The sequence below is a fragment of the Megalopta genalis genome, chromosome 2 (genome assembly GCF_051020955.1).
Source record: "Megalopta genalis isolate 19385.01 chromosome 2, iyMegGena1_principal, whole genome shotgun sequence".
NCBI lineage: Eukaryota > Metazoa > Arthropoda > Insecta > Hymenoptera > Halictidae > Megalopta > Megalopta genalis.
In genome coordinates, this window is record NC_135014.1 from 33,027,612 (window position 1) to 33,051,872 (window position 24,261).

At 33.0% G+C, this 24,261-nt stretch overlaps 2 protein-coding genes across 10 annotated transcripts; one reads left to right on the forward strand and one right to left on the reverse strand.

Annotated features, from left to right (window-relative positions):
- Positions 1-178: 178 nt before the first annotated feature.
- pcx (pecanex) lies at positions 179-10,514 on the reverse strand. Of its 2 annotated transcripts, none has more exons than XM_033478781.2 (15): positions 10,166-10,514; positions 9,690-9,936; positions 9,258-9,521; positions 8,821-9,170; positions 8,604-8,747; positions 8,287-8,531; positions 7,945-8,207; positions 4,938-7,864; positions 4,396-4,857; positions 4,181-4,325; positions 3,853-4,111; positions 3,412-3,765; positions 3,210-3,322; positions 2,868-3,097; positions 179-2,787 (listed from the first exon to the last, which is right to left on the reverse strand). In XM_033478781.2, exons 1-15 carry the CDS (start codon positions 10,316-10,318, stop codon positions 2,506-2,508), a joined length of 6,438 nt encoding a protein of 2,145 aa, XP_033334672.1. In that variant the 5' UTR covers positions 10,319-10,514; the 3' UTR covers positions 179-2,505. The 2 variants fall into 2 exon arrangements, with proteins under 2 accessions (XP_033334672.1, XP_033334670.1); XM_033478779.2 differs by having other exon boundaries at positions 2,868-3,142.
- Positions 10,515-10,837: 323 nt separating this feature from the next.
- On the forward strand, positions 10,838-24,217 carry LOC117225561 (mitogen-activated protein kinase kinase kinase 10). 8 transcript variants are annotated; one of them, XM_033479231.2, is made up of 16 exons: positions 10,840-11,849; positions 11,946-12,180; positions 12,273-12,490; positions 12,591-12,931; positions 13,032-13,212; positions 13,318-13,466; positions 13,563-13,735; positions 13,875-13,895; positions 14,019-14,265; positions 14,338-14,457; positions 14,970-15,173; positions 16,610-16,639; positions 19,006-19,417; positions 19,504-19,664; positions 19,758-19,842; positions 19,910-24,217. In XM_033479231.2, exons 1-16 carry the CDS (start codon positions 11,659-11,661, stop codon positions 20,634-20,636), a joined length of 3,495 nt encoding a protein of 1,164 aa, XP_033335122.1. In that variant the 5' UTR covers positions 10,840-11,658; the 3' UTR covers positions 20,637-24,217. The 8 variants fall into 8 exon arrangements, with proteins under 8 accessions (XP_076375308.1, XP_033335122.1, XP_033335117.1 ...); XM_033479226.2 differs by having other exon boundaries at positions 10,840-11,500; positions 11,605-11,849; positions 19,504-19,842; XM_033479228.2 differs by having other exon boundaries at positions 10,840-11,115; positions 11,605-11,849; positions 19,504-19,842.
- Positions 24,218-24,261: the final 44 nt, after the last annotated feature.

The following is a 24,261-nucleotide window of genomic DNA, read 5'->3' on the forward strand; positions in this document are numbered from 1 at the left end:
GACATTTCATAAAAAATTAATTTCTTACTAAAAAAGACAATTTAAGACACTGCTATTTTCAATGGATATTCAAAACTTTTAAAAACCTTGCAATATTATTTGAAATTTGTATTGCAGATATTTATCCTTTTTGGTAATTAAATGATAGGATAAAATATAAAATTGTTGTTTCTAGAAAGACATTGTATTTCCATTTATTATTTGTAACTTTTATAATAACTTGTTAATTACTTTACAAACTGTTGATAATGTATTATATGTATCATTAATGTTATAACATGATTATAAAATGAATCTTTTAACTGGTTGTGTGTTATATAATACAATACGTCGTAATAATTAAGATTAATGTACAATGTTGTTTTGCTACCAGTACTTAATAAACTAAACTATCTTTAAAACTGAAATATATTTCAAAGTACTCGCTTTCTTTGCATAGTTATTGTTCCTTAAATGTCTCATAGTTAAACACTAACTTTAGTGATCTCAATAAAATTCTTTATAACTTATCAGCTAAAAATGGGTATATTATTAAATAGCAAATGCAAGTTTAAGACGTTAAAATATTATTAATGCAGGGATTATAAACAAATTTTATTCAATCTGATTTCTATCTTTTATTCTGGGTCTTAAAACAATTCTGTACATCTATGTATGAAAGTACTGCTGATTACAGTACGTCAGAGATTTAATAAAGATCATTCAATCCATGATTTCTCTGGTGAAAAAGATTTTTGTCCCTTGGCAGAAAGCGATACATAAATATGTACCAACAATTAAAGGACTAGCTAAAATTTATTCATCAGTCAGGTGCTTTCATGAGACACCATGATAAGGCAATGCTGTGATTCCATGGTTACTTGCAAAACCTTCAATTTTTCATGCCAAATATATGTTAGCCTTTTCTTTTCATTAGATTATAAAAAGGAAAGTATTTTGTATTTTTGCAAGCAACCCCGTGTCTTTTTTTTTATTATTTTAATAACCAGTACATATGTTTTAAATTTCTTTAACAGTTGCGATAAAACAAATAAATTGAAAATTAATTTTAAGAATATTTACAAAACTAGGAAAACGCGTTCATTAAGTCTTTTGTCGAAAGAAAAATAATAATGAATTTATTTTTCTTTCCTAGATAAATGTGGTACGTTTACGGGTAATTATTTTCTTTTTCTTCACATGACATTTGTTTCGTTTTATGATACTACATCGTTATTCTTAATATATTAGTTCTTTATGAAATTCACAATGACAGTATATATCAAATGTAAATACATCATTGTGTTCACCACAATTTTCATACAATAATGTTACACAAATCAAATGGTTGTCATTCAAATTATACATAACACTGCTATTAGTGTATCGATATGTTCTGTAGAGGCAGCATTATGGCCCCACAAAATTACACGTTCAGTAAATACATTTGGACGCTTTAATCTTGCAGAAATTGTACGCATATTTACAACTTATCTATATTGAGTCGTTTAAAAAAAATGTAACAAAATGTAGAAAAAAACGAATGACATTATATACAAATTTCTACTGTTACTTGTTGTTGTTGAATGAGTACATTTGATAATAATAACACTAAAAGATGTTTACTTCTTTTTAACAAATACAACAATTTATGATCATCTACAGCATTTTCTATACTTATAAACTAACGAAATTTAGTTACTTCCTATAAATCACATCGCTATAACTTTAGGATACAAATATATATTGACGCAGTTAATAGCTTTTGTACTTTCTTCGTTTTTGCATACAATGAACAGAGAAGATTCTGTATAATTACAAATAATAAAGAATTAAATGATTTTTACGCAGCAAATCAACGAAAAATAACTTTAATATACTCATTTCTGGTTTTATGTCCAAGTGATAAATATAATAATTTATTGTAACAACAAGTAACATGTAGTTCCCATTAACTATTAAATTATCTAATAGTTATATGATACACAGTATAATACAACATGGTACAATTTACCTTGCATTGAATAACTTGGCGATTGACATTAGTCTTCTCAGTAACCACGTAAGAAGTTATATTTGAATCATAGTTGGAAGTGGCAAAATATTTAATCATGATTTATGCAAACTTTTCAAAGTTACGATTTTCTCCAAAATGTTTCTGAAAATCTATAATTACTGAATAATGATCGCGATGGGAGAAATGCAGAAGCGAGTGAATAATGTTAATGAAAAGAAGAAGTGTTGAATGAATGAAAATCTCCGAGAGGTTGAAATAGAGAAGAGTATTTCATAGTTATATATTATAATTGAATTAACAAACTAGTTTTAAAATTCGTCGATTTTCATTATGTACAATTTCAAGAATAATTTTCCATCAAAAATCTTTGTATTTATTACTTTATGTTGGAATGAATTTTCATTTTTAATGTGTTAATATCAATAACCACGGTGTTTTCTTTTTTTTTAAAATGTCTGTACGAAAATTGTCAGAATGTGTATCACTACAGAATGTTCAAAAATACTTCATCACACTTCTGCTCCTAAATCTCGTACACCCTGTTCCGCTACCGGAACATATTTATCGTCAATTTTGACAAGTAAGATGACTTTATCCACGTGAGATCGTCGATTCGGATCACGATGATTAGGAAACCAACAATGAACAACACATCCCTCCATACCTCTTTCGGGTACCCAATGTTTCCATCCAGATCTGCCACCCTGTTGTCTCATTCTTTCATCAGGCCAAATTACATCTATTCGACGACCCAGGTTAATTGCATCGTATACTTGATTGGGATCTATGATCTAATAAGTAAAATTATTAGAACATTTTTTAGATCATAAAAATTAAAATCATAAAATTAAATTTGTTTTTCTTTACTTACACGCACTCTTTGGAGAACTTCTTCTTTTTCAACTTTACCAGAAAAGCTGGTTTCACTCTTAGTTTCAGTTTTAATATCGGTATTGCTAAGAAGACCAGCTAAACTGGCTAATGTTGAGCTCGTAGGCTTACCAACTGAAGCTAATGATCCTCTGTTGCCACCAAGAGATGCTGTATTTGCTCTTCCTAAAGAACCACGGCCAGTTGATCCACCGATTTGACATCCGGAATCTATAGATTGTGAACCAGATGTGTTGTAACCCGACTGACCATACCCTATGTTAAAACCTCATTTTATGTTGCCATCTAATTGAAATTGATAAAAAGTAATAAGTTTACATACCTGAATGAATATTGTAGGTGGTCATTGCATATACTCCATCGTTTCCAAAACCTCCATCATCTTGAGATCCTGTTCCACCAGAAGAACAGCCTTGACCGCATCTTCTTCTGATTCTGAAAATATATTTCCAATGATAATAGATTTTACATTGTATTAGATATTGATCAAATATGATTAGTAGCATTCTATTGTACTGGCTTACCTTTCCCATAATTTGAAGACATTACGCTTAATTACACACAGACTTATATGTCCTCCGACCAAGGAACACAATTGCTCGTTAGTCTCAGCGTAACTGGTTGTCAATGGTGAAACGTAAATTGGATAGCCGATTGGTTGATCGCAAGAGCTATTTATTATATTTCTGAGAACCTGTTTCGCGTTTTGTATTGAACCACGCTCTGGATTTCGATTTCTTAGATATACTAATTCCTGTTGCTGCCCAGCCCATAAGCCACGCACGCATTCACGATTCATTTTAATTACTCGAAAGCTTAAGAATCGTTTATTAAGCATAATCACTTTATATTCGTCCATGCCGTCTTCGAGTACGTACCTGGAAATATGGAGTGCAGACAATGCATTATCAATGTAATAATTCTATAATATTTGGAAACATTAAAATGGTGTATTGTAAAAATACCTAAGCGCTAGAAGACTGGGTGCACCATTTAAAACAGCATTTCTCCACATTGGGTCAGCTTCATGACTAATTACAAGATTTTTATCGTGACTGCCTATAGCATCGTAAAGAGGAGCTAATTCCACGTATAAGTCTGGACTCATGAAATAATCTTGATGTAGTTTCAATGCCATTCTTAGACCTTTTGCTACAACACTGCGCAATAAATCTACATCGTGTAACACCCACTCATCTCGAACTGATGTTATGCGGAAGTCTCCTGGATATAAGACATGAATTTATTAAATGTTAATATTGAACTGATATATAAGTTTAAGTAAAACAATACCTTTAAAAAGTGCATGTAATCCATAGATAAAAAATTCAACATTTGTCACAGTATTATGACATGCGGCACCCAAAGCGCGTCTTCCCAAAAGGCTTAATGCAAGACATAAAGATACCAATGGCGAATCCCTTGATTTATCTAGCGTCTAAAGAAAATTTAAAAAATTGAAGTACTGTGTAAGTTTTTAAATAATTTGGTGTATTACAAGAAAATACCTTATCATGTTTGGTAACACAGAATTGTATCCAATCCAAATAAACGTTACAAAAGCTGCTTCTTGTAATTCCAATAGCGCGAAAGTCGTAATCCTCATCGATGTTCATTTTGAAAACGGGATCTAGATCCACGAAATTCTTGTCGAGGGTTATTTTTAAGGCCTCAGAAATATCAGCGTTTCCTAACCAGTATTTCAACTTTGACGATTTGACAGTGTAAAAAATAATACTTTTCACATAGAAGGTAACCAATGCTTTGCGGAACTCGAACGTTTGAAGCATAGAAACTGCTGAATTATCCGAAATTGAGTATCCCTCTAAAACATACTTGGCATTTACAACTTCCCAAGCTAGCCAACGCTGACTGAAAGCTGCATTTACACTCAACACATTTGAGAAATGCCCCATTACACAGCAACAACAATCATCATTCTCTTCGATACCTTCAGAGATTGCTTCCACCTGGAAACCAGAATCATTATGCTCACACTAAATGCAAGAATGAATTTACAATGATTAGTATTTAATGGAAACACACATACCTCTCTTTGCTGACAATATGTTCCTCTAAATTCAAGACCTCTTAATTGAAAAGTTACTAACCCATTTCCCAATTGTACAATATGCACTAAGCAGTTCAAGTAATCGGATGCTAATAAAAAACAATCGCCTTGTTCCACGTTTCCCCAGCGACCAAGAGCGAGGTCTCCGTAAAGACTGTGTTGCAACGATCTCGTTAGTTGCTCGTAGAAAATTGAATTCAGATTATTGTCATCCGCACCTGGATTACGATCTAAATGCGAAGACATACGTGTGTTTGAATGGTCCACTCTCCTAGTTTTGTAATCTCTTTCCCAAAACTTCACAGGACGCACGTATGAAGATATAAAAATTGCGCTTCCCAAAAGTGGACTCAATGGAGTACTTAGAATAGCAGAAATGCCTGCTTGCAAGAATAACATGGCAGAATGTGGGACCGATATCGGTTGGGCAAAAGCGTGGAACGCGCTGCCCCAAGTGATTTGCCAAGGCGCAATATACGTAACAACAAATCTTATCTTCAACAATAATTCGTAAATCTTTGCAAATGCTATTCCAGTGACAAAATAATCGACGAGAAAGGTTTCACTACGTTCTCGGAAGTCTAACTTGAAGAATAACACTGCAAAGATTAGAACTAGGTATCGTGTCGATGGATCAGAGTATGAAGATCTCAAAGACTTCAATCCGCATACAACTATGATTAATGTGCCCACGCTTTCTCCAAATTTGTTTACAATTTTTGAGGAACATTCGGTGAGCGCTCCTAGGAATACTATTGGATATAGAACGTTTCTTTCTATGAAAGAAAGGTAAACATACGCCTTTTCGAACCACATGATCTTTACTGGCTCACGTACTTCAAATTGTGCATGTTCACGACTACGCAGTACTGGCCTCGATAAGCACAACCATGGTAATTGTTTTCGAAGCTGTGGCACTATGTAATGTAACAGAAATCCTAGGCAGCTTACGATACCCCACAAAACTGGATTCAGTTCGGGTTGTAAAGCTGTAAATACAGTGGAACAGTGGATTCCAAACGATAAGGTACCTATTACAGCGCATATCACTAAATCATTCTTCAATCTTGCATACACTGTGGCTCTTAATTTTTTAGGTAAAGGATCCACTAGTTCCGCATCCGACATTTGTTCACCAACTTTAATTTTCACATGTTTTTTTCTTCCTGATGTTCTAATTTTCGTTTCCTCGTATGTTGCCGACATATTATCTTTACGAGATGTATTCTCGATGATCTTGGCTTCTTTCTCTTCTGTATAAATTTCTGATGGCCATAAACTTACTTTAACAATGTCCCATATAACAGTAGGATCTGAGGATGATCGGCTCAAATGATAAGATATAGCAACTAATAAACCCGCAAAAACCGAGAACAAAATATGTTGCGAGGATTTGGGTTCTGTAATTGCTCCATAAGCAAATCCATATAGTATAACGACAGTGACAATGCTGCGACAGAGACAATATAGTGAAGAGACTAGACTGGTTGTTGCATTCCCACCAAATAAATGAATGTCTATATGCTCACATAGATACATTAAAAAGGTATTAATTTGAGGAAATAAACCTAATGAAAACACGATTGGAAAACATAGAAGAAAAATTAATAAAACATTTCGAATTTGTAATATAACATCGTAATCAGCAACTCGAAAGCCGTATATTAGAAACTCAGATTGTTTAAAGTTTCTCAAGCATTCATTAAAGATTAATATACATCCTGAACATAGTATATAATAAATAGGCCGAGAAAATACTGTAATGCGATTAAAACCATGTGTCGGTGAAGCAGCGTCAGGCTGAACAGATTTTAATAATGAATACTGACACCCGGCTGTTACAAAACAGAACATAAAAGCGAATATATCTCGATAGAGACCTTGTTGAAGTAATATAAGACCTAGTCCTGCAACAGCCACCGCTAAAAGTGTGGAGACTATGGTCTCAAAAATAGTCAAATTTTGGTCTAGCAAAACCAATAAAAACAAACGATCGAATCGCACTTTTATATGCGGTAATTTGCCTATTTTCCACTTATAATAATGACCTGTCTGTTTAGGTTTTGAATTAAATACATCAAAGGCAGCTAGTCGATTCCACGATAACCTTATATCTTCTTGATGAGTTGGTAACGTTAAAGCAGGCATTCTCCAATTCGAAGCAGACTGATAAAGATTTAAATGGAAATACTCTAATAAATTTTGTAATCCTCGATTTCTATCCGTCATTGTCCCTATACGCGATATTATGTCTTGATGAAATTGATCTCGTCCTAAAGTTTCTATGGTACACTGATTTGAAGAGACTAAATTCGATGCTACTGAATTTTGTGCCTTCGTTTGGTTGCTTTCTGGACTCGATAGAACGGGTGGAGTATCTATGTAGACACTTAAACCAGCAGAATTTAAAGACATACTGCTATAACTATTGCTCAGAGAATCTGCAAGCTCTCTGTTCGCGTGGAAATGAGTCAGTTGTTGTCGCAACAATGTATTATTCACAAATCCTTTTTCATCGAACAGATCAGTGTATAATGGTACAACACTGTCGTCTCGAATTTTTTCTCGTAATTCGTCTTGTGTCCATACTGGTGCTAGAGCGTTTCGTCTTGCTAACATGTCTCGTTTATCCAAATTGCGACTTAATCTTAAATTAGTCAAATCTCGACCAGAGGAGAACATTATAACTACCGGTCGTTTACGTCTTGTCCAAACGTTTTCGGAAGTTGTATTATTATCATCAGTGGTCTCTACTGCAGGTTTTGGACGGCTTTGTTTGGGTATCGCACCTTGGTGTCGTTTGTTATCTGTTTCTAATGGCGGAAGTAACATTCTTTTCACTTCGTTTTCAAAACTCAATGTCGTTGTACTAGACGAACCGGATTCTGGTTCTTTATTATGCATATCTGTTGAACATGGAAAGATACGTTAATGTGCGTCATTTTAGTTACGTATGTAATAATAATTATTCATAAAATAAATATACTCTTATTTGTTCTTGGTTCCAGTGAGCAATCGCCGCCTTCAAACAATCGATCTATACCAACCACGCTTCCAGCATTCAATGGATCATCCAAACTTTTCATTTTTTCTTGCTTATACTTCAGTTTATCTTGCTTATACTTCAGTTTATCATGACTACTTTGGCTTGCATTGCTGTATCTTCTTTTGATACTGGGCTTTAGTTCTTCAATTAACGCATCTCGAGAATTCGCAGAATCATTATCTATACCACCATCTCCATAAAATCTAAATACCAAGATATATTTGAAGGAAGACATTTTTATAAACATAATTTAATTAATAATTCTTATAATTTTTACGTTACCTTGAATATCTATCTACAAATCGGCTAGTACTAAGACTTCTATCCCGATTAGAGGTAGCATTTGATTCACAAGCTTTTCGAGTAAGTAATGGACTGTAAGAATCTCGGAAAGTATACCCTGCAGAACTTTCGTTAGCAAATTGTTCGTCACTTTGTTCTGCTATAGGATGCACTATTTCTGATCCACAACTAAGATATGGTAATAATTGTAACTGATTTTTTTTTAGTGTCGCTTGAGGTAATACCTTCAAAATTTATTACATATATTTTATAAAGTAAATAAGATACTATGTAACAGAATAATTTTATGAAAATACCTTTTTAGCATTGATTGTTTCAAGACTTTGCGGATGAAGCGGCAAATTATTGTCATCTGTAGTACTTATATTTTTACTAGCAGCACCAATTGTTTCAAGACTTTGTGGATGAATAAGTTGTTGATGTGGCTTTTTTGTAATGACCTTCGAAGAAATAATATTTACTTTAATTGAACATATGTTAAAGATAAAAATTATAAATACTTGTATTCGCTACCTCTAAAGATTGGGGATGCGACGAAATCTTATTTTTATCTGTGTTTTCTTTCTTCGATATAATTTCTAAACTTTGTGGATGATCATTCAATAGGTGAGTTTCCATTGGAATGAAATTAGGATTGAGCCGTACACTTTGGTTAGATTTCCAATAAGAATAATCATCTCCATGATGTTCCAACTCCAATGAACTTGTTTGCTTAATTTGGCTTTCAGAACCTGTTTTACCAAGACTACACTGTTTGGAATGACGATTTCGTAAATCTTCTGATGGAAGCCCACACAACTTCCTTTTTTCTTTCCTTTTTTCATCAGCAATAGTCATACATTTATTTCGAGTCAAACTTATGTCTATATGTATTTGAAAAGTTTAAACATAGATATTAATGTATAGAAAATGTATTTGAATAGTATACATAAAAATTGTAAAATTAATACCATTTATTATATTTACATAATACTCTTCAGCTAATTCTTCTTCATGTACATTTATACTCGGTACCATTTGTTTAGTCATCTGCTGTGCTTCTTCTGAACTTTCTGAACTATTTTTTCTATGGATTTCTACTTTCAAATCCATAGTTGAACTAGGTTTATCTCGATTGTATTCTGATGTTATGCTATCTGCATCTGCATTTTGCGCATTTGACTCGATGAAAGAATTACGAGATGAGCATTCTACAGGTGGTGTGTCTGTTTTTCCTATGAAAAAACATTAATATAATAATATAGTTATTACATTTAGTGTATACCAAATCAAGAGAATATACACAATTTAAAAAATAAATATATTTTGAAATTGAAGATTAATAAAATTGCTCATATTAATTATGTTACAAATTTGAAATAAATAAATCTTAGCTACTATACCATTTAAAACTTGTAGCTCTATTCCATGATCTATTTGATCTTGAGATTGTACTCTGCATTTGTTATGTGCTATGCGTCTTTTCTCGCTCTCTGACCTTTGTTGACTGACATTTTGACCTGATTCTTCTAAACATTCGGTTGTATCATACACACAATGGAGCGCATGATTGACACACTTTATTGTACCAAAAAGTACTCCAATCAAAAAACAATATGCTAACCAAACATACAGTGTTGGTGGGAAATACTGTAACAGGATGATAAAATGATTATGTATGTTAAATAGATAAGCACACAATTATGAAAGAGTTAGATATAGTACACTTGATATGTAAGTATTTGTAAACAAATGAATAAAATTGCAAACACATAACGTATATATTTTAATTATTTACTTACATAGTAATGTAAACATATAGGATCTATGTGAACGTTAATTTACGAACTAAGATTAACGCACGTATAAATCAACTTACAACATATATGCTGAGTGGCAGGCAGAGCAGAAAAAGCCAAATATAAAGATGAAAGAGGTTCGAAAAAACGTCGAGATGGGGATCGTAAAACCAGCCTCCTGTCAGACTCGCCCAGACGCTTTGTCTCAAAATTTCTAGCATTTGAGAACCCATACCAGTAGCAAATCTGCTCCCTCACCATCTTCCCATCACTTGCTGTTTCACAGCTTTATTCGTAGTTTATTCTCTCTTTTCAGAAAATCGCGTGACAAACAATAAGGAAATACATTTTATCTTGGCCTTTTTTAATCAATGGATTTGGCGCACACAGCTCATTGACTCCACAGCCATCTTCACTTCTCAGATGATTTTTGACATAGACTATACAATTCTATATGTGGCGAACACACTTGCTGTCTTCGTCACATACGCTTCGCATTAACGGCTCGTTGACATCGATTATAACAACCAGAAAAAGACAATATTATCATTTAAGAATAATTCATACTATTCGAATGCTAGAACATTTATTTGAAATAAGTTTGTTGATCAAGTAATTTCTAGTAAACCGAATATTTTTTCCTTAAACAGTGTCATTGCTTTAGTGTACTGCTTTATTGTGGATCAACATTGCGGATCTCCAACAACTTGAGCGGCCTTTCAAATGTCCTCCCTATGAATCGCGGTCTAATATATCATCACGTCAACGGTGGGGCCGTCAAACGAAACATGGCGTCCGTTAGGTTATTGCTATGAGTGCTGCTCCGTTTTCTATCATTAAATGTGGAATCATCGTGCGTTTTGCGGGCTGACGCGAAGCGTCGTGTCCTCCGGGAGGCGAACACGTCGCTTTCAACCCTGCACATCCCGCGTACATTGCTCCTAATCCCAATTCAATGAGGAGTTTCGGCCTCGTCAACAGTGGCTTGTGGGTATACACACCCCGACGCGAGGCTCTACAGTGGTTTTCGGTATATCGAGCTTTTTTCTACTCTTCGAAAATTTCATTCCGTTGTAATCCCAATAGGATTATGATACTCGACAAAAAATCAGAAAATCTTCGCGCGTTGGTGCCGGACTCGCGAATCAAAATGCCGGTCACTGTTAAAGTGTTTTTATGCACGGGGTGTTAGTGGTGGTGATCACCTTCTCTCACCCCAGAATTTTCACACGAAACGTGTGCGTACATTTAAAATACTTTTGAAATGTCATGTAACTATTTTCTGTTCTCGTGTTAATAATGATTTCAAGAGACATGTTTATAAAATAATATGTGAAATGTGCAAGGATTTGTGTACAGTGTTAGAAAATTATGGAAGGTGGACATAAAACTTGCTGATTCTTATATATCCATATGTATGTTTATTTAGTTCATTTTAAGATAAACAAGTAATACAGTTAGAACATTTTATGTTACTATTCACCATTCGATCAACACTACATTGCACAAAATCTACCAGACGAGTAAGGTGTAATTTCCAAAAAGGAGAAGAATACGGAGAGCATAGGGCCATATGCCGCCAGCCGGGTTATCGGCAAGAGGCTTGTCTACCTTGATGGACCACGGACAACCAGATGCTCGTCATCGGAGCGAGCGATTTTTACTTCATCCAGAGAATGGCTCCTCAAACTCTCATAGTCCTAACACAGCTAACTCATCTCCGAGATATCAACATAATAATAGAACAAATAATCATTCCACAAGGTACAAAATTCATTTATTAACAATATATCAATGTTGAACTTCTCAATATGGATTTTACATGAATAATGTGGACTTCGCTTGGGTTTTATCTTTTAGTTACGGATATTTGTATGGGCGTACATCTAGCAACAATATGTCTGATAGCAGTGTGTCCGATACACACAGTGGCGGCACAGCAAGAACTGTTTCTCAACAAACTAGTCCTTCTCATGGTACACATTCCTCATCTCAATCAAGACAGGACAATAGTTCAACAATATTCACAGCACTGTTTGATTATGTTGCCCAAGGTGAGGATGAGTTATCCTTGCAAAGGGGAGAAACAGTTGAGGTAAATTGTTTATAATAGTGGATTTCAGAAAGTGTAATAGTACATATAAAAATGTGAAAATATATGTATTTTATTTGGTACGCTTGGTTCAGGTTCTATCGAAAGATTCAAAAATCTCAGGCGACGAGGGCTGGTGGACTGGAAAAATCCATGGCAAAGTTGGAATTTTTCCAGCCAATTTTGTGGCAGAAGCAGAAAGTATTGATAGGGTCTCATCGGTGATCGATAAAGTTCAACCAGTCGAAATTGACTTTGAAGAGTTGCAATTAGAAGAAGTGATAGGAGTTGGCGGATTTGGAAAAGTATACAGGTATAAAATATTATCTTCTAATGTTATTACCCAATTACATTTGTATTCATACAACGAACGAGTCTTTGAATAATATGAGTAATATCTAATAATATTTTAGGGGATTCTGGCAGAAACATGAAGTGGCTGTTAAAGCAGCCCGTCAGGATCCAGATGAAGATCCAAGTGTTACATTAGAAAATGTTCAACAAGAAGCAAAATTATTTTGGTTATTAAAACATGAAAACATTGTGCAGTTAGAAGGAGTTTGTTTAAAAATGCCAAATATGTGTCTCGTGATGGAATATGCAAGAGGGGGTAGTTTGAACAGGGTTCTTAGTGGTAGAAAAATCAGGCCTGATGTACTTGTTGATTGGGCCATACAAATAGCCCGTGGCATGGACTACCTTCATAATAAAGCTCCTATAAGTCTTATTCACAGGGACCTAAAAAGTTCTAATGGTAAAATAGTTTCCGAATGTTGATTGTAGTTTATATAAACTCTGCATACACGACAAATGTGTAACTATTTTAATACCACTTTTCTTTTTATCAATAACAGTGTTGTTAAGCGAGCCTATTGAAAATGACGATCTACAATATAAAACATTAAAAATAACTGACTTTGGATTAGCAAGAGAAGTTTATAAAACAACTCGTATGTCAGCAGCTGGTACATATGCCTGGATGGCACCAGAAGTTATTAAAAAGAGTACTTTCAGTAAAGCCAGTGATGTTTGGAGGTCAGTTTTATGTGCCTCCTACATCATTTTAATCATATTAAATTATGATTGAATAAGTTATATTTCTTTAATTCTTTTACTGATCAATTTTTCATCCATTTACAGTTATGGCGTTCTTTTATGGGAACTTCTGACCGGTGAAACACCTTATAAAGGAATAGATGCGCTGGCAGTAGCATATGGCGTTGCAGTAAATAAACTTACATTGCCCATTCCATCAACTTGTCCTCAACCTTGGAGGTTTTTAATGGAAGGTATATCATTGTAAAAATGTTTACTACGGGAACATAAAAAATATTTCATTTACTGAAGTCTTGAAATAATATGAGAAACATATAATTATCACTTAGCTTGCTGGGCATCAGACAGTCATTCAAGACCAGGATTTGCAGAAATCCTTGTAGAATTGGATGAAGTACGTAGCGCATTTGCAGCAACACCACACGAATCATTTCATACAATGCAAGAAGACTGGAGACTTGAAATTGAACAAGTTCTTCATGGACTGCGCATGAAGGAAAAGGTATACAATCATATCTTTTTAGTATCATACATATAGTCTCAATATAAAGAAAACATTGTTTGAATGTTCTATCTTTAATTTGATTCATTTATAATAATGTAAATAACATTTTTAATCGTTTTTCAAATGCTATACAAAGGAATGTCGTTCATTAGAAGAGGTAAGACAATACACGTAGTGATTATTAATGTTTATAAATTATTTTCGTTTTTGATTACAGATGTGATTATTTTATTAAATGGAGGTATAATAAATTTTTACATTTTCTGTATTTGTTTACTAGGAATTGCGCTGCAGGGAAGAAGAATTAACTAAAGCACAAGTACAACAACGACAACACGAGGAAAATTTAAGGCAGCGAGAACAAGAATTGGCTGCCCGGGAAATAGACTTACTAGAACGCGAACTCACTGTAATGATAATTCAGCAACAAAATACTCCTACACCAAACAAGCGCCGCGGAAAATTCAAAAAATCGAGATTAAAATTAAATAAAAAAGAGCCTGGTAGTAACATTAGCGCTCCTTCTGGTAAGTTAAATACAATCAAACGTTCCATTAAATGATTGATACGATAATCCTAATACGTATACCTTTGTTCAGATTTTCGTCACACGATAACTGTTCAGCATACAGCCTTGGACAGAGGAAAAGTACGGAATCCGTCGAGACCTAACAGTCCACCAGGTTCTCCGAGCATACCAAGACTTCGGGCAATCGCATGTGAGTGACATATCTGATCAACGTTTAGTAGTTCATAATTATAAATACGTGTGGTATTATATGAATGACTTTGCCCTATGATATTTTTTTGTACTTCCAAGAAATTTTTGAATCACATTGTTTGTGCTTTGTAGTCACGTTGTATTCAGTTTTCTTTATCTTTATTAGCATGGCGTGAATAATTGAATACACTCTTATGTATTTTTAAAAATTTACGTTGCATATTCTTTTCTTGTTCAATCAAATTCTGTTTCAATATAATTTTTAAGTACGAAACGTTGAAGCTGCACAAGTAAAAGAATAGCAAATACTTTATTTAATTTTGTTGAACATCTAATTCATAATAAATATTTGAACTTTCTCTGTAAAAATTGGATATTGACTCACTGAAAGAAAAGAGAAAAACATCTTTATCTTTTTGAAACGCGCAAAGAATTCGCAAAGAGTCCGGCCTAGGTGGAAGAACTAGTATTGTAGTGAGTAGCGTTTTGTTTTTTGTCTTCCTTCTTTAGTACCAGCAGACGGAGTAAAGGGTAAGACTTGGGGACCGTCGACACTCCACCAACGAGAGCGTGGGGCTATTATCACACAGCCACCAAATCCTGCGTCACCAAGTGGCAAGCGGTGGTCTCGTTCTGCTCCAGATCTCGAAAAGACACCCCTGCGTACAGCCCTGTTGGCAAGCGCGCACCGCTCCCCGCTTCTTCAAGAAATAGGTAACCCCTCCTCCAGAAAGTTGTACTCCTCAGCAAATAATTTGATAGACAATCAGCCAGGATATAGCTATAACAACATTCCAGAAAATTCTAACAACATTGTGCAAAGTACGAGCTGTCCACCTTGCAATATAAACGAAGACTCGGTTATTGTGGACAACGATATTTACGAGTCGGTGGTAATGCATAACAAATCGGCGAACAATCTCAAAACACATTTCTCGGATGAGCATCTTGTAGTTGCGTATAATCACTCAAAGCCTACTGCTAGTAGTTACAATTTCAAAGCCTCACCCCTCAAGTGTCAGAGACACGTAGCTGGTGATTGGGAGTACTCGTGTTCTTCAACTTGTGTACAAAACGTAGGATTTAGTTTGGTCGGCACTGCGAAACGTGTGAAGAAGAAGAAACGGGACAGAAGTAAATCGAAAGAGTCGAAACGTAGAGATAGCTCTGAATCACGGTTAGCTGCTCTCGCTGATTTCTTTCGTTCCCCCTCTGGGTCGAGAAAAAGTTCTTTGAATTCTCCGTGTAGTGCTGAACGGAAGAATTCTGTTACAATTAAAATCAACGATGCGGATGGATTAGAGTCAAGTCCTGAGAACTCAGTTGGCAAAAAGTCTCAGCATAAATCAAGGATGTCAAAAAGTCCATTAAGAGTCTTTAATAAAATGAAGGCATGGGGGAGTCGGGACGCACTCGATGACAAGTCCACCGCTGTTAAAGTAGAATACAATGTTTTAGATAATGCGATATTTATACCGCAATTGAATCGACGCGATTCCGATCAAAGTAGCGCAATACCTAAATTCTTAGCGGCCAATTCTCGAGAAGGAATAGATTTCGAGAGCCTCGAATCGGAGCTCTGCAATTTTGATTCGGAACATTCGAACGACAGTTCTGTTTCCAAAAATTCTTTAGGTTTGTTCCACGAGAATAAATTTAAAAGGTCGCCTACGTCTTTTGATTGTGTCAGCAATGTATCGGACGTAAGTTTAAAGCAACGTGCCCCACAATTAGATCAATGTTTTGATTTAAATTCTCAGTTGCATCAACGATCAAAAAGTAACGAGTACTTGCGTGATTGCGAGGAGGATCGAACTGACAGTATCAATTTGATCATGCACGCGCCTTATTACCAGGAATGCGATCGTCAAAATTCGCCAATTAGTCACAGATCGAAAAAGGATCTACTTGAATCGCATAGGGATGTTTCTTCGCACAGAAGTTCCGAAGATCTAAACACGGTTGCTTATACATCCCACAAGACTTTTGTCACAGAGAAATTTTTAAAGAAAAGTGATAAATGACGTTGCATTTCATGAAGATAGAGATGTGCGTACAGAGCAAATTCAAACTCATAAACGCATTTCACGAATATGTCTTCTTTCTGTTTTATATGTTTTAGTAACAACCCTATATTTTCTTTACCGCAGGCCTTTCTGAGGAAAGCATCTATCCCACTCGTAAGTCTCTTTACATTGCTGCAAAACCGTTTTACATTTTGTAAAAGACCTGACCGTTTTTCTTTCTTTGTCACAGTTAGCCTCGTTAAATAATGGTTTTACTTTTTTACGCATTGTAGTGAAGCAGAGATCTCAGATGACAGTGCCTTTTTATGTTTTAAATTTTAGGGTTTTCCTTCTTTGTTTTTCCCTTTTTTGCTGAATTCTACTTAAGTAGATTATGCTTAAAGTTATTTTCATAGGAGTGCATGAGTACACTATTCAGTTAGATTTTCTACATTTGTGGTTTCTTATAGAGAAATGCCTAAATATATTAGTATAAAATATATAAATATATTTTATTTTAGCAATATATGTACAGTTACAAATCTTTTTTTACATTGATAGTGTTGTGTTTAAGATTATTTTATTCGGTTGAATTTATTTAGAATGGTACATATCGTAAGTTATATATCTTCTAATAGGAAATAGTTTTAAATTTTTATCAGGGACTAGATGAAAAATTGAAATTAATTTTACTCTTATAAAGTGGTACCCTTATCAAAGTAATTTTATACAAATGTCTATCAAATTACGCAATGGTCATTTTGTTATTTTAAAATATTTTAGTAAAGGGTAATTTTTACCCTCCAATAATCTAAACATTATTTATCTTAATTTAAACTGATAAGAACTTCGTATTTTGAACTATAATTTAATGAGTACATAAAATGTAAATGCAGTCTTTCTGGTGTTGGTTCTTTTCTGATGTTGTTTGGAGTACATAACATTCTAACAAAGCAGAGCTAACAGCCCACTACTATGTGAAAAGAAATCATATGCTTCTGCCATTACAACAAAAATCTAGTTGAAAATTGATGCTTTAAATAAGGAGCATTTACTGAAAACGTGTATTTTTTCACTACAGTTGTAATTTTGTGACTTAAAAAATCAAAATTATATAGAACATTGTGTGAGTAGAGTTGTATTGTTCTCTTTGTTGTCTCAGATGCATTTTGAATCAATTTTTGATTTGTGTCAATTGTTCAGCCCAATTTAACAGCGATTTCATTTTTGTATTACCATAGTCTCTCTACACTTTTTAGATTCAGAAATTTTGCACACATCACATTCAACACAATGGAGCGACACACACACTTGTATTTAGAAATAGAAATTTTTTCAATAAAACCTTTTCAGTTCGACGCATTGAATTTTGTTTTTTCGTTTTCTAAATTTTTACGCTCGGTTTGTGGTAACTCAGTAGCATTTGACAACTTTGAAATGAATATAATATGTTTTTTTTTGTAAATGATTTCAATTGTGTACATTTAAAGAAATATACATACTAAATGTTTTGTAAAACAACTAAGTTTTGTATACTTGATTCAATTACTATACTAACTATAAAAATAAAACAAAAAGTAATAGAATTCTTTCTGTCTGCTTTTTATATATTTAAATTTTTACATTCGTTTTTGCCAATAGCCGAGCGTAAGAGAATCCTTCTGCATGCTTCCAGTAGGATCCTAACTGTTAATGTCAAATGGGTTTGGTCCTTTTCTTACCTTAAATTTCCAATCTCATTTCTAAACAAATACTCCGTTAGTTTTGTTTTTATATTCCTATTTATTCTAATTTTGATATGAAACATGAAATGTAAATTATTATGAAACAGGGAATGAAAATGTAAATTTGATTTGTTGCTTTTATTGAATGAATGAGTGAACAAAGTTAAGACTTTTAAAATTGAGAAAATAAAAGATCAAGTGAAGCAAAAAATATTGTTTCATATTAGTTAAATATAGTAAATGTTTACCATCTTTCACAAGTATTTTGTACCTTTCTTTTACACTCTGCTTCAGTTTCAGAGATCCAATATTTTCCAACAAGTATGGTTCATGTTTAAGATATGACTTTTGAGCTTATGTAATTGTCTTTTACAAAAATAATGTATAAGCTTCATACAATTTATTGGTAGTAACAAATAGTTAAAATAAGAATGCAGCATGTAATGTTTTAATACAATGCACGTATCACATTGTGCTTGAACACACAAACAATTGTAAGTAATTCAATAACATGTAAGCATGGTACAACTACAATACTAAACTAGTTGATTAGAAAATTAATATAATAAATTTATATAACATTTATAAAAAAAATTTCTGAAAATTTCTAAAGGTAAGAAGTAAACAAATTTAATTCTAAATAATAGCAATAATTAAGACTAAAGAAAATACTAGCAAGAGAAAAAGAAAAAATTGAAACGATTTAATATTGTAAAAAGGAAAGTAGAAGTATTAATGATATTTTATGTCTACGCTTTTTTTTAAATATGTACCAATATGACCATTATTATTGTAGAAATTTGATTGTTTTTGTAGATTATACAGCTGTAGCGCCTGATCTTTCATCTGACTGGGTAACATCAGATTATCCACTGAAACCTGGATTAACTGGACCTTACATCATGCCAATGCCTGTTCCAATGCCGACTCTCTATAATGGAGAAATGAAAAAGCCAAAGTTAAGCATAATAGAACTGGTGTTGTATAATATCGCAGCAATGCTAGCTGGAGTAGCAACTGGATATGATGTAAGAATGTCAAACATATCTCCGATCCATCCAAGATTGTATCCTCGGCTCGGTGACAGTGAAGATGAACCTTCAAGATGGTGGTTTCAAGCAGATACTGGATCGAATCGTAATTCTAGTTATCTTGGTCCTGATTACGAGTTTAGTTCAAGTAGTGGTTATCCCCATAACACATACCATGGACCAGCTAGGCATTACAGGTAAAGGATTGCATCTATTTCTTTTCATATTGAATATTTTTGAAACATTTCAATGAAAAGTGAGATAATTCTTACTATTACTACAGGCCATTCTTAAGTAACATGGGTGGCATAGCACCAGGTCTTCCACCCAGCGTGATGCCTGATAAACCTTTGAGATTCACGGATTCGCCTCAACACTATGCGAGCAGTACAGCGGGTTCTAACGCGCCAACACCAAGTCCCAGAAGAAAGAGCAGCAGCACTAGTAATGAAGATGTATTTACACACGATGCAGGAAGAGTAGACCGCATGGAAAGAGTACCAACGATATACATGGGTAATGTTGCTCCCTTTCCAGACTATGGACCTCCAGTGTACACAGTTGTTCCACCAGAATATCACAGGCAACAAGAACCAACGTATTTTGTACATACAGATTACCAGTAAGTATTTGCAACAGTATCGAGATAAATTTTCAAATATCATGCTCACATAAATCTTTTCCTCCAGTGATAGAATGCTTGAGTGCCCTGAATTTCCACATGCTTATGACAATCCGAGCAGTATAAATAGTCCAGCTCGGCCTGTATCAAGACTTCCTCCATATACTCATCATCGTACTTCGTCAAATGTTTCAAATGCGAGCACGTCGAGTCAAAGTAACGTTAATCCAACGTTTCGTTTAGAAGATGAAGACGATTATTCTTTGTATTATCCTGGACATTATTATCAACGACCTTCGAACGTCATCTCAAACGTAGGAACGTATAGTCCTAGTATGCTTAATCACGAATATGGTTCGCAAATATTAACACGTCAGAACTCGCATGATTCAAATTCAAACTCGGGTGAACGACCGAGTAATTTAGAAGTTGTTAGCCGATTACGATCAAGTTTGAAACGATCTAATTATTCGTACAATTCGCCGAATAAAAGCGTTAGCAAAAACAACTCGGGTTCAGGCACACCCACAAATCCTACGCCTCCGGATTCTTTGACATCCGAGGACTCGAGCTATGTTTCGGCTAAAGATAGTCAAATTTCTATTAGTAGGGTGCGGTTTTCTCCAGTGACCTTCGATCGGGATGGAATATCGCGAGAACATAGAGAAACTTTACTTGATATCCCGGTACACGGGCAAAGCCAGGACGTCACTATACCTTTGCAAGCTAATCGTCGGTTAAATAGAAGTAGGAAACCAAGTATTTCTGAATTAGAAAGAGAATTTTTGTCATAGCATTGGCTTATTTAAAATAATACAAACGATATAGTTATAATTAATAATCCGAAATGTTTGTCAATCTTGAAAGTAACACTTAATTAGAATTATATGAATCAAAGAGTATCTGACGTGGCAGAAATCGATCAAATCTTTATAGCAAAAGAATATTGCGATACACATTTTGAAAGCACTGCCTCCTGCAGGACGTTTTTTCATATATTAGTGCAGGTCATCGAATATAGTAAGAATATAACATTCCGTATGTAAAAATATTGAGACATCGTCATGAAAGACTCTTATATCCGATCAGACTGTTTTTAATTTGTTAAAGAACTGGTATGTCTCATATTTTGTAGAAATAGTGTGAATGTCAGGATTGTCTAGCTTGTATTGTGCATTCAATACTATGTATTGTCAGTTGAATTGTATGTATTACAAATATTTTATTCATACATTCCGCATATCTTGCATTCGTTGTTGACACCGTATGTAATAGCTTTATGTACTCATGAATAATTGCTTTTAGTTCTATTCTTTTCTATAGATTATAGATCCTATTTTTTCAATAATTCGAATAAAGGTTATAGTTACAAATTATAATTATAATTTAAAATTAAAAATTATAATTTTTTAAAAGAATCTTCCTTTCATTCTAAACATTCTTTAGTATCTTATTGAATTACATAGATGTTGCAGTAAATGCAAATACTGGAACTAGAATAACAAAATTTTTAAACAGACGATGCAAGATAGTGCTTATGATGTGTTGAAAGAACAGATGATAATAGTAGTCAGATTAGCTTTATATTGGTTTTGTGAAAAATATTTCTTAATTAAATTCGATCTTTTTGATAGATTGATATATAAAGCGAGAGCTGTTTTTCTTTGCAGTTGTATAATTATTTAGAATGTATTCTTTAAATTCTTCTATGAGGATGATTTTGAAAAATTTGTATCAATGATATTATGTCCTGAATTATATCTGAGATGAAATCCTCTTTGATCTGGTTGTCACAGTTGTCAGATTTGATCAGATGAAGTTCCAGTTATTGTAACAATGTCAAAAATAGTAAAAGTTACAAATTCTTTCTATTATATAGTTCAGTTAAAGCAGAACCTAAGAAATCTTACAAGAATTCCAAATGGAGGTTTTGATTAAGAAGCTTACATTGTGACAATAACTTAATGAAAATTTGATGTTCTGTTGATTTAGAATTAAATTAAGTAGGCTTTGATTACGTAACTTTGATAGAGAGCTTCTTTTTTATATGTACCAGTACATACAAAGTACCAGTTTCTTTCTAGTTTCTTTCCTCTTATAAAACAATTTCTTTGAATATTAAGGATTCAATGTTTTGACTATAGAACTATACCATTTGATTTATATGTATCTTGTGTAGTCATGCAACTGCATAAAGAAGAGATCAGATAGGTTCACCTCCAGTTCTTGCATATACATATATAAAACATTTAATAAACATATTTATCTTAACCATAATTTACATTCCATCAAAATTTATGTTTACTGACAAAATAATAGAATATTAAATCTGATTATTGTATAGCGTAATAAAAATAATAACTTATAAACATAAATAGACAGAAAAACATTGATGATTGCTATGCATAAGAAATCATTAAGAGAACCGTGCAAATCTAAACTTAAAATTATTAATTATTATATGGAATTGGCATAACGATTCATACGTAGTATATTAACAAATTCAATTATTATACATAAAACATTATATATAATTTCTCTTAGAATTATATTATGACAATACATTTAAGTATACTAAATAAACAAATATTACATCACACATTATACAAATCGAATGTCACAATGTTTTTCTGTGTATACAGGTTTTTTTATATGAAATATTTGTAATACATAAGTAGGATAATAGACATACATTTTTTGTTTGCCTTTATACTCTGTCAGGTTTTATCATTTTTTTACACTTTTAATTTGTATACAAATACCATGGCACTAGATACACGTGCAAAAAAATTTGTATAGTGAAATTTTTTATGCATTTGTGAGCTTTTTTATTTTAATATGCCATGAGCAGACAAAATGACACTTTTTTTATATATAAAAAACAGTACGCATTGAAGTGATTAGGGTACCTGTAGAAAAATGTTTAACATACTTAGCATAGCTATAAAAAAATATATAGCCATCTAAGGTGTGATATATTTGGAAAATTGTTTTAGAACAAAAACACTCCATATACATAATCAACATTGTACATATAAGAATATATTGGATAATTATTATTCGTTTAACACTGTAACAATGATCGATACATTCCTTCATATAGATCACACTTTGTACAGTATAATCTAAAATATTTTTTGGATTTTTAAGTGCACGAGTGCCTCAGAAATTATTTTATTCTTAAATTGTTAATAAATAATCAAAACGCTGGGTATTAGGAAGAATCTAATTCCTTTCTCTTTTTACGGATTGCACGAAAGAAGGAAAGCAATATTTGTAATACTCGGTATTTTGATCCACATTTTATTTCTCTCTAACTACTAAAAAAATATTAACCAAACTTGATTTTTTTATATGAACATATATATTTAATTTATTAGTTCAAGAATGTGAAGTAACAGTTAAATAATTTAGATTAAACTTACAAACCAATCAAAACTAATTTACATGTTGCGTATATTCTACGCCATGTTTTATCTAATCAAAATAATTCATTTATTTCTTTGACCTCATTTAGAATGTTATATATATAAAAAAAGCGGTACGAATTCTTTTCTCAAGAACTCTATGATTTTGCAATAATTTCTTGAATGATAATCAGTATTGTAGGATATGTTGTAATGTACATAAAATGCAGTAAGGATAATGAAAGAAAAAAGAATTTACTTTGAAGAAGAATTTTTTGGGTGGAGTTTATTAATATATAATAGGGTTGAACAGATACATAATATCTATACTCTTATAGATTTTAAGAAGAGTAGTGAAGTTTTTCTTTTGATAAAATTTACTTTCATCGAACGACAAATCTTTGTAAGCTTCCACCAAGAAAATTTTTCTCAAAGTAGAATTAGCAAAGCATTAAAGATGTATTTAAGTGTTTCTTAAGCAGGAAAAGCGAACCCATTAAATTGGTATATTTATAGTTTATTACATATGAAGTAAAATAACTCATCTGGTTTATACTCATACTTTTTCAAACTTCGATTACTGATGAAATATTTATGATGTTATTAGAAACTTATAGAATAATATTTCATGGGTATGCCTTTCTATGCTGTACAAAGATATTCTACGGTGCTAGTATCATGTACTTAATATATTAAGAGACACAAAAAAATTGAAAATGCTTCCAATGTAATTGAAAAATATTTAATGAAATCTTAGAAAACTAATATCAGTAATTGTTGATAGTAACAATAATTTACTTATACAAAATACAATATTAGGCAGCTATCAATTATGAATTGTGTAATGGCATATGATCGCCAACAGTGCTAGTCTAAGCTATATTTATTTTTTATATATTATAACTTCTTTAGCTTAAAGTAAGAGAAACATCCAGTTTTGTATTTCATTAAAGACCATTCATAGATGATATGTTTCATTAATTAGATACAATTTTCTAAGAAACTATGTTCA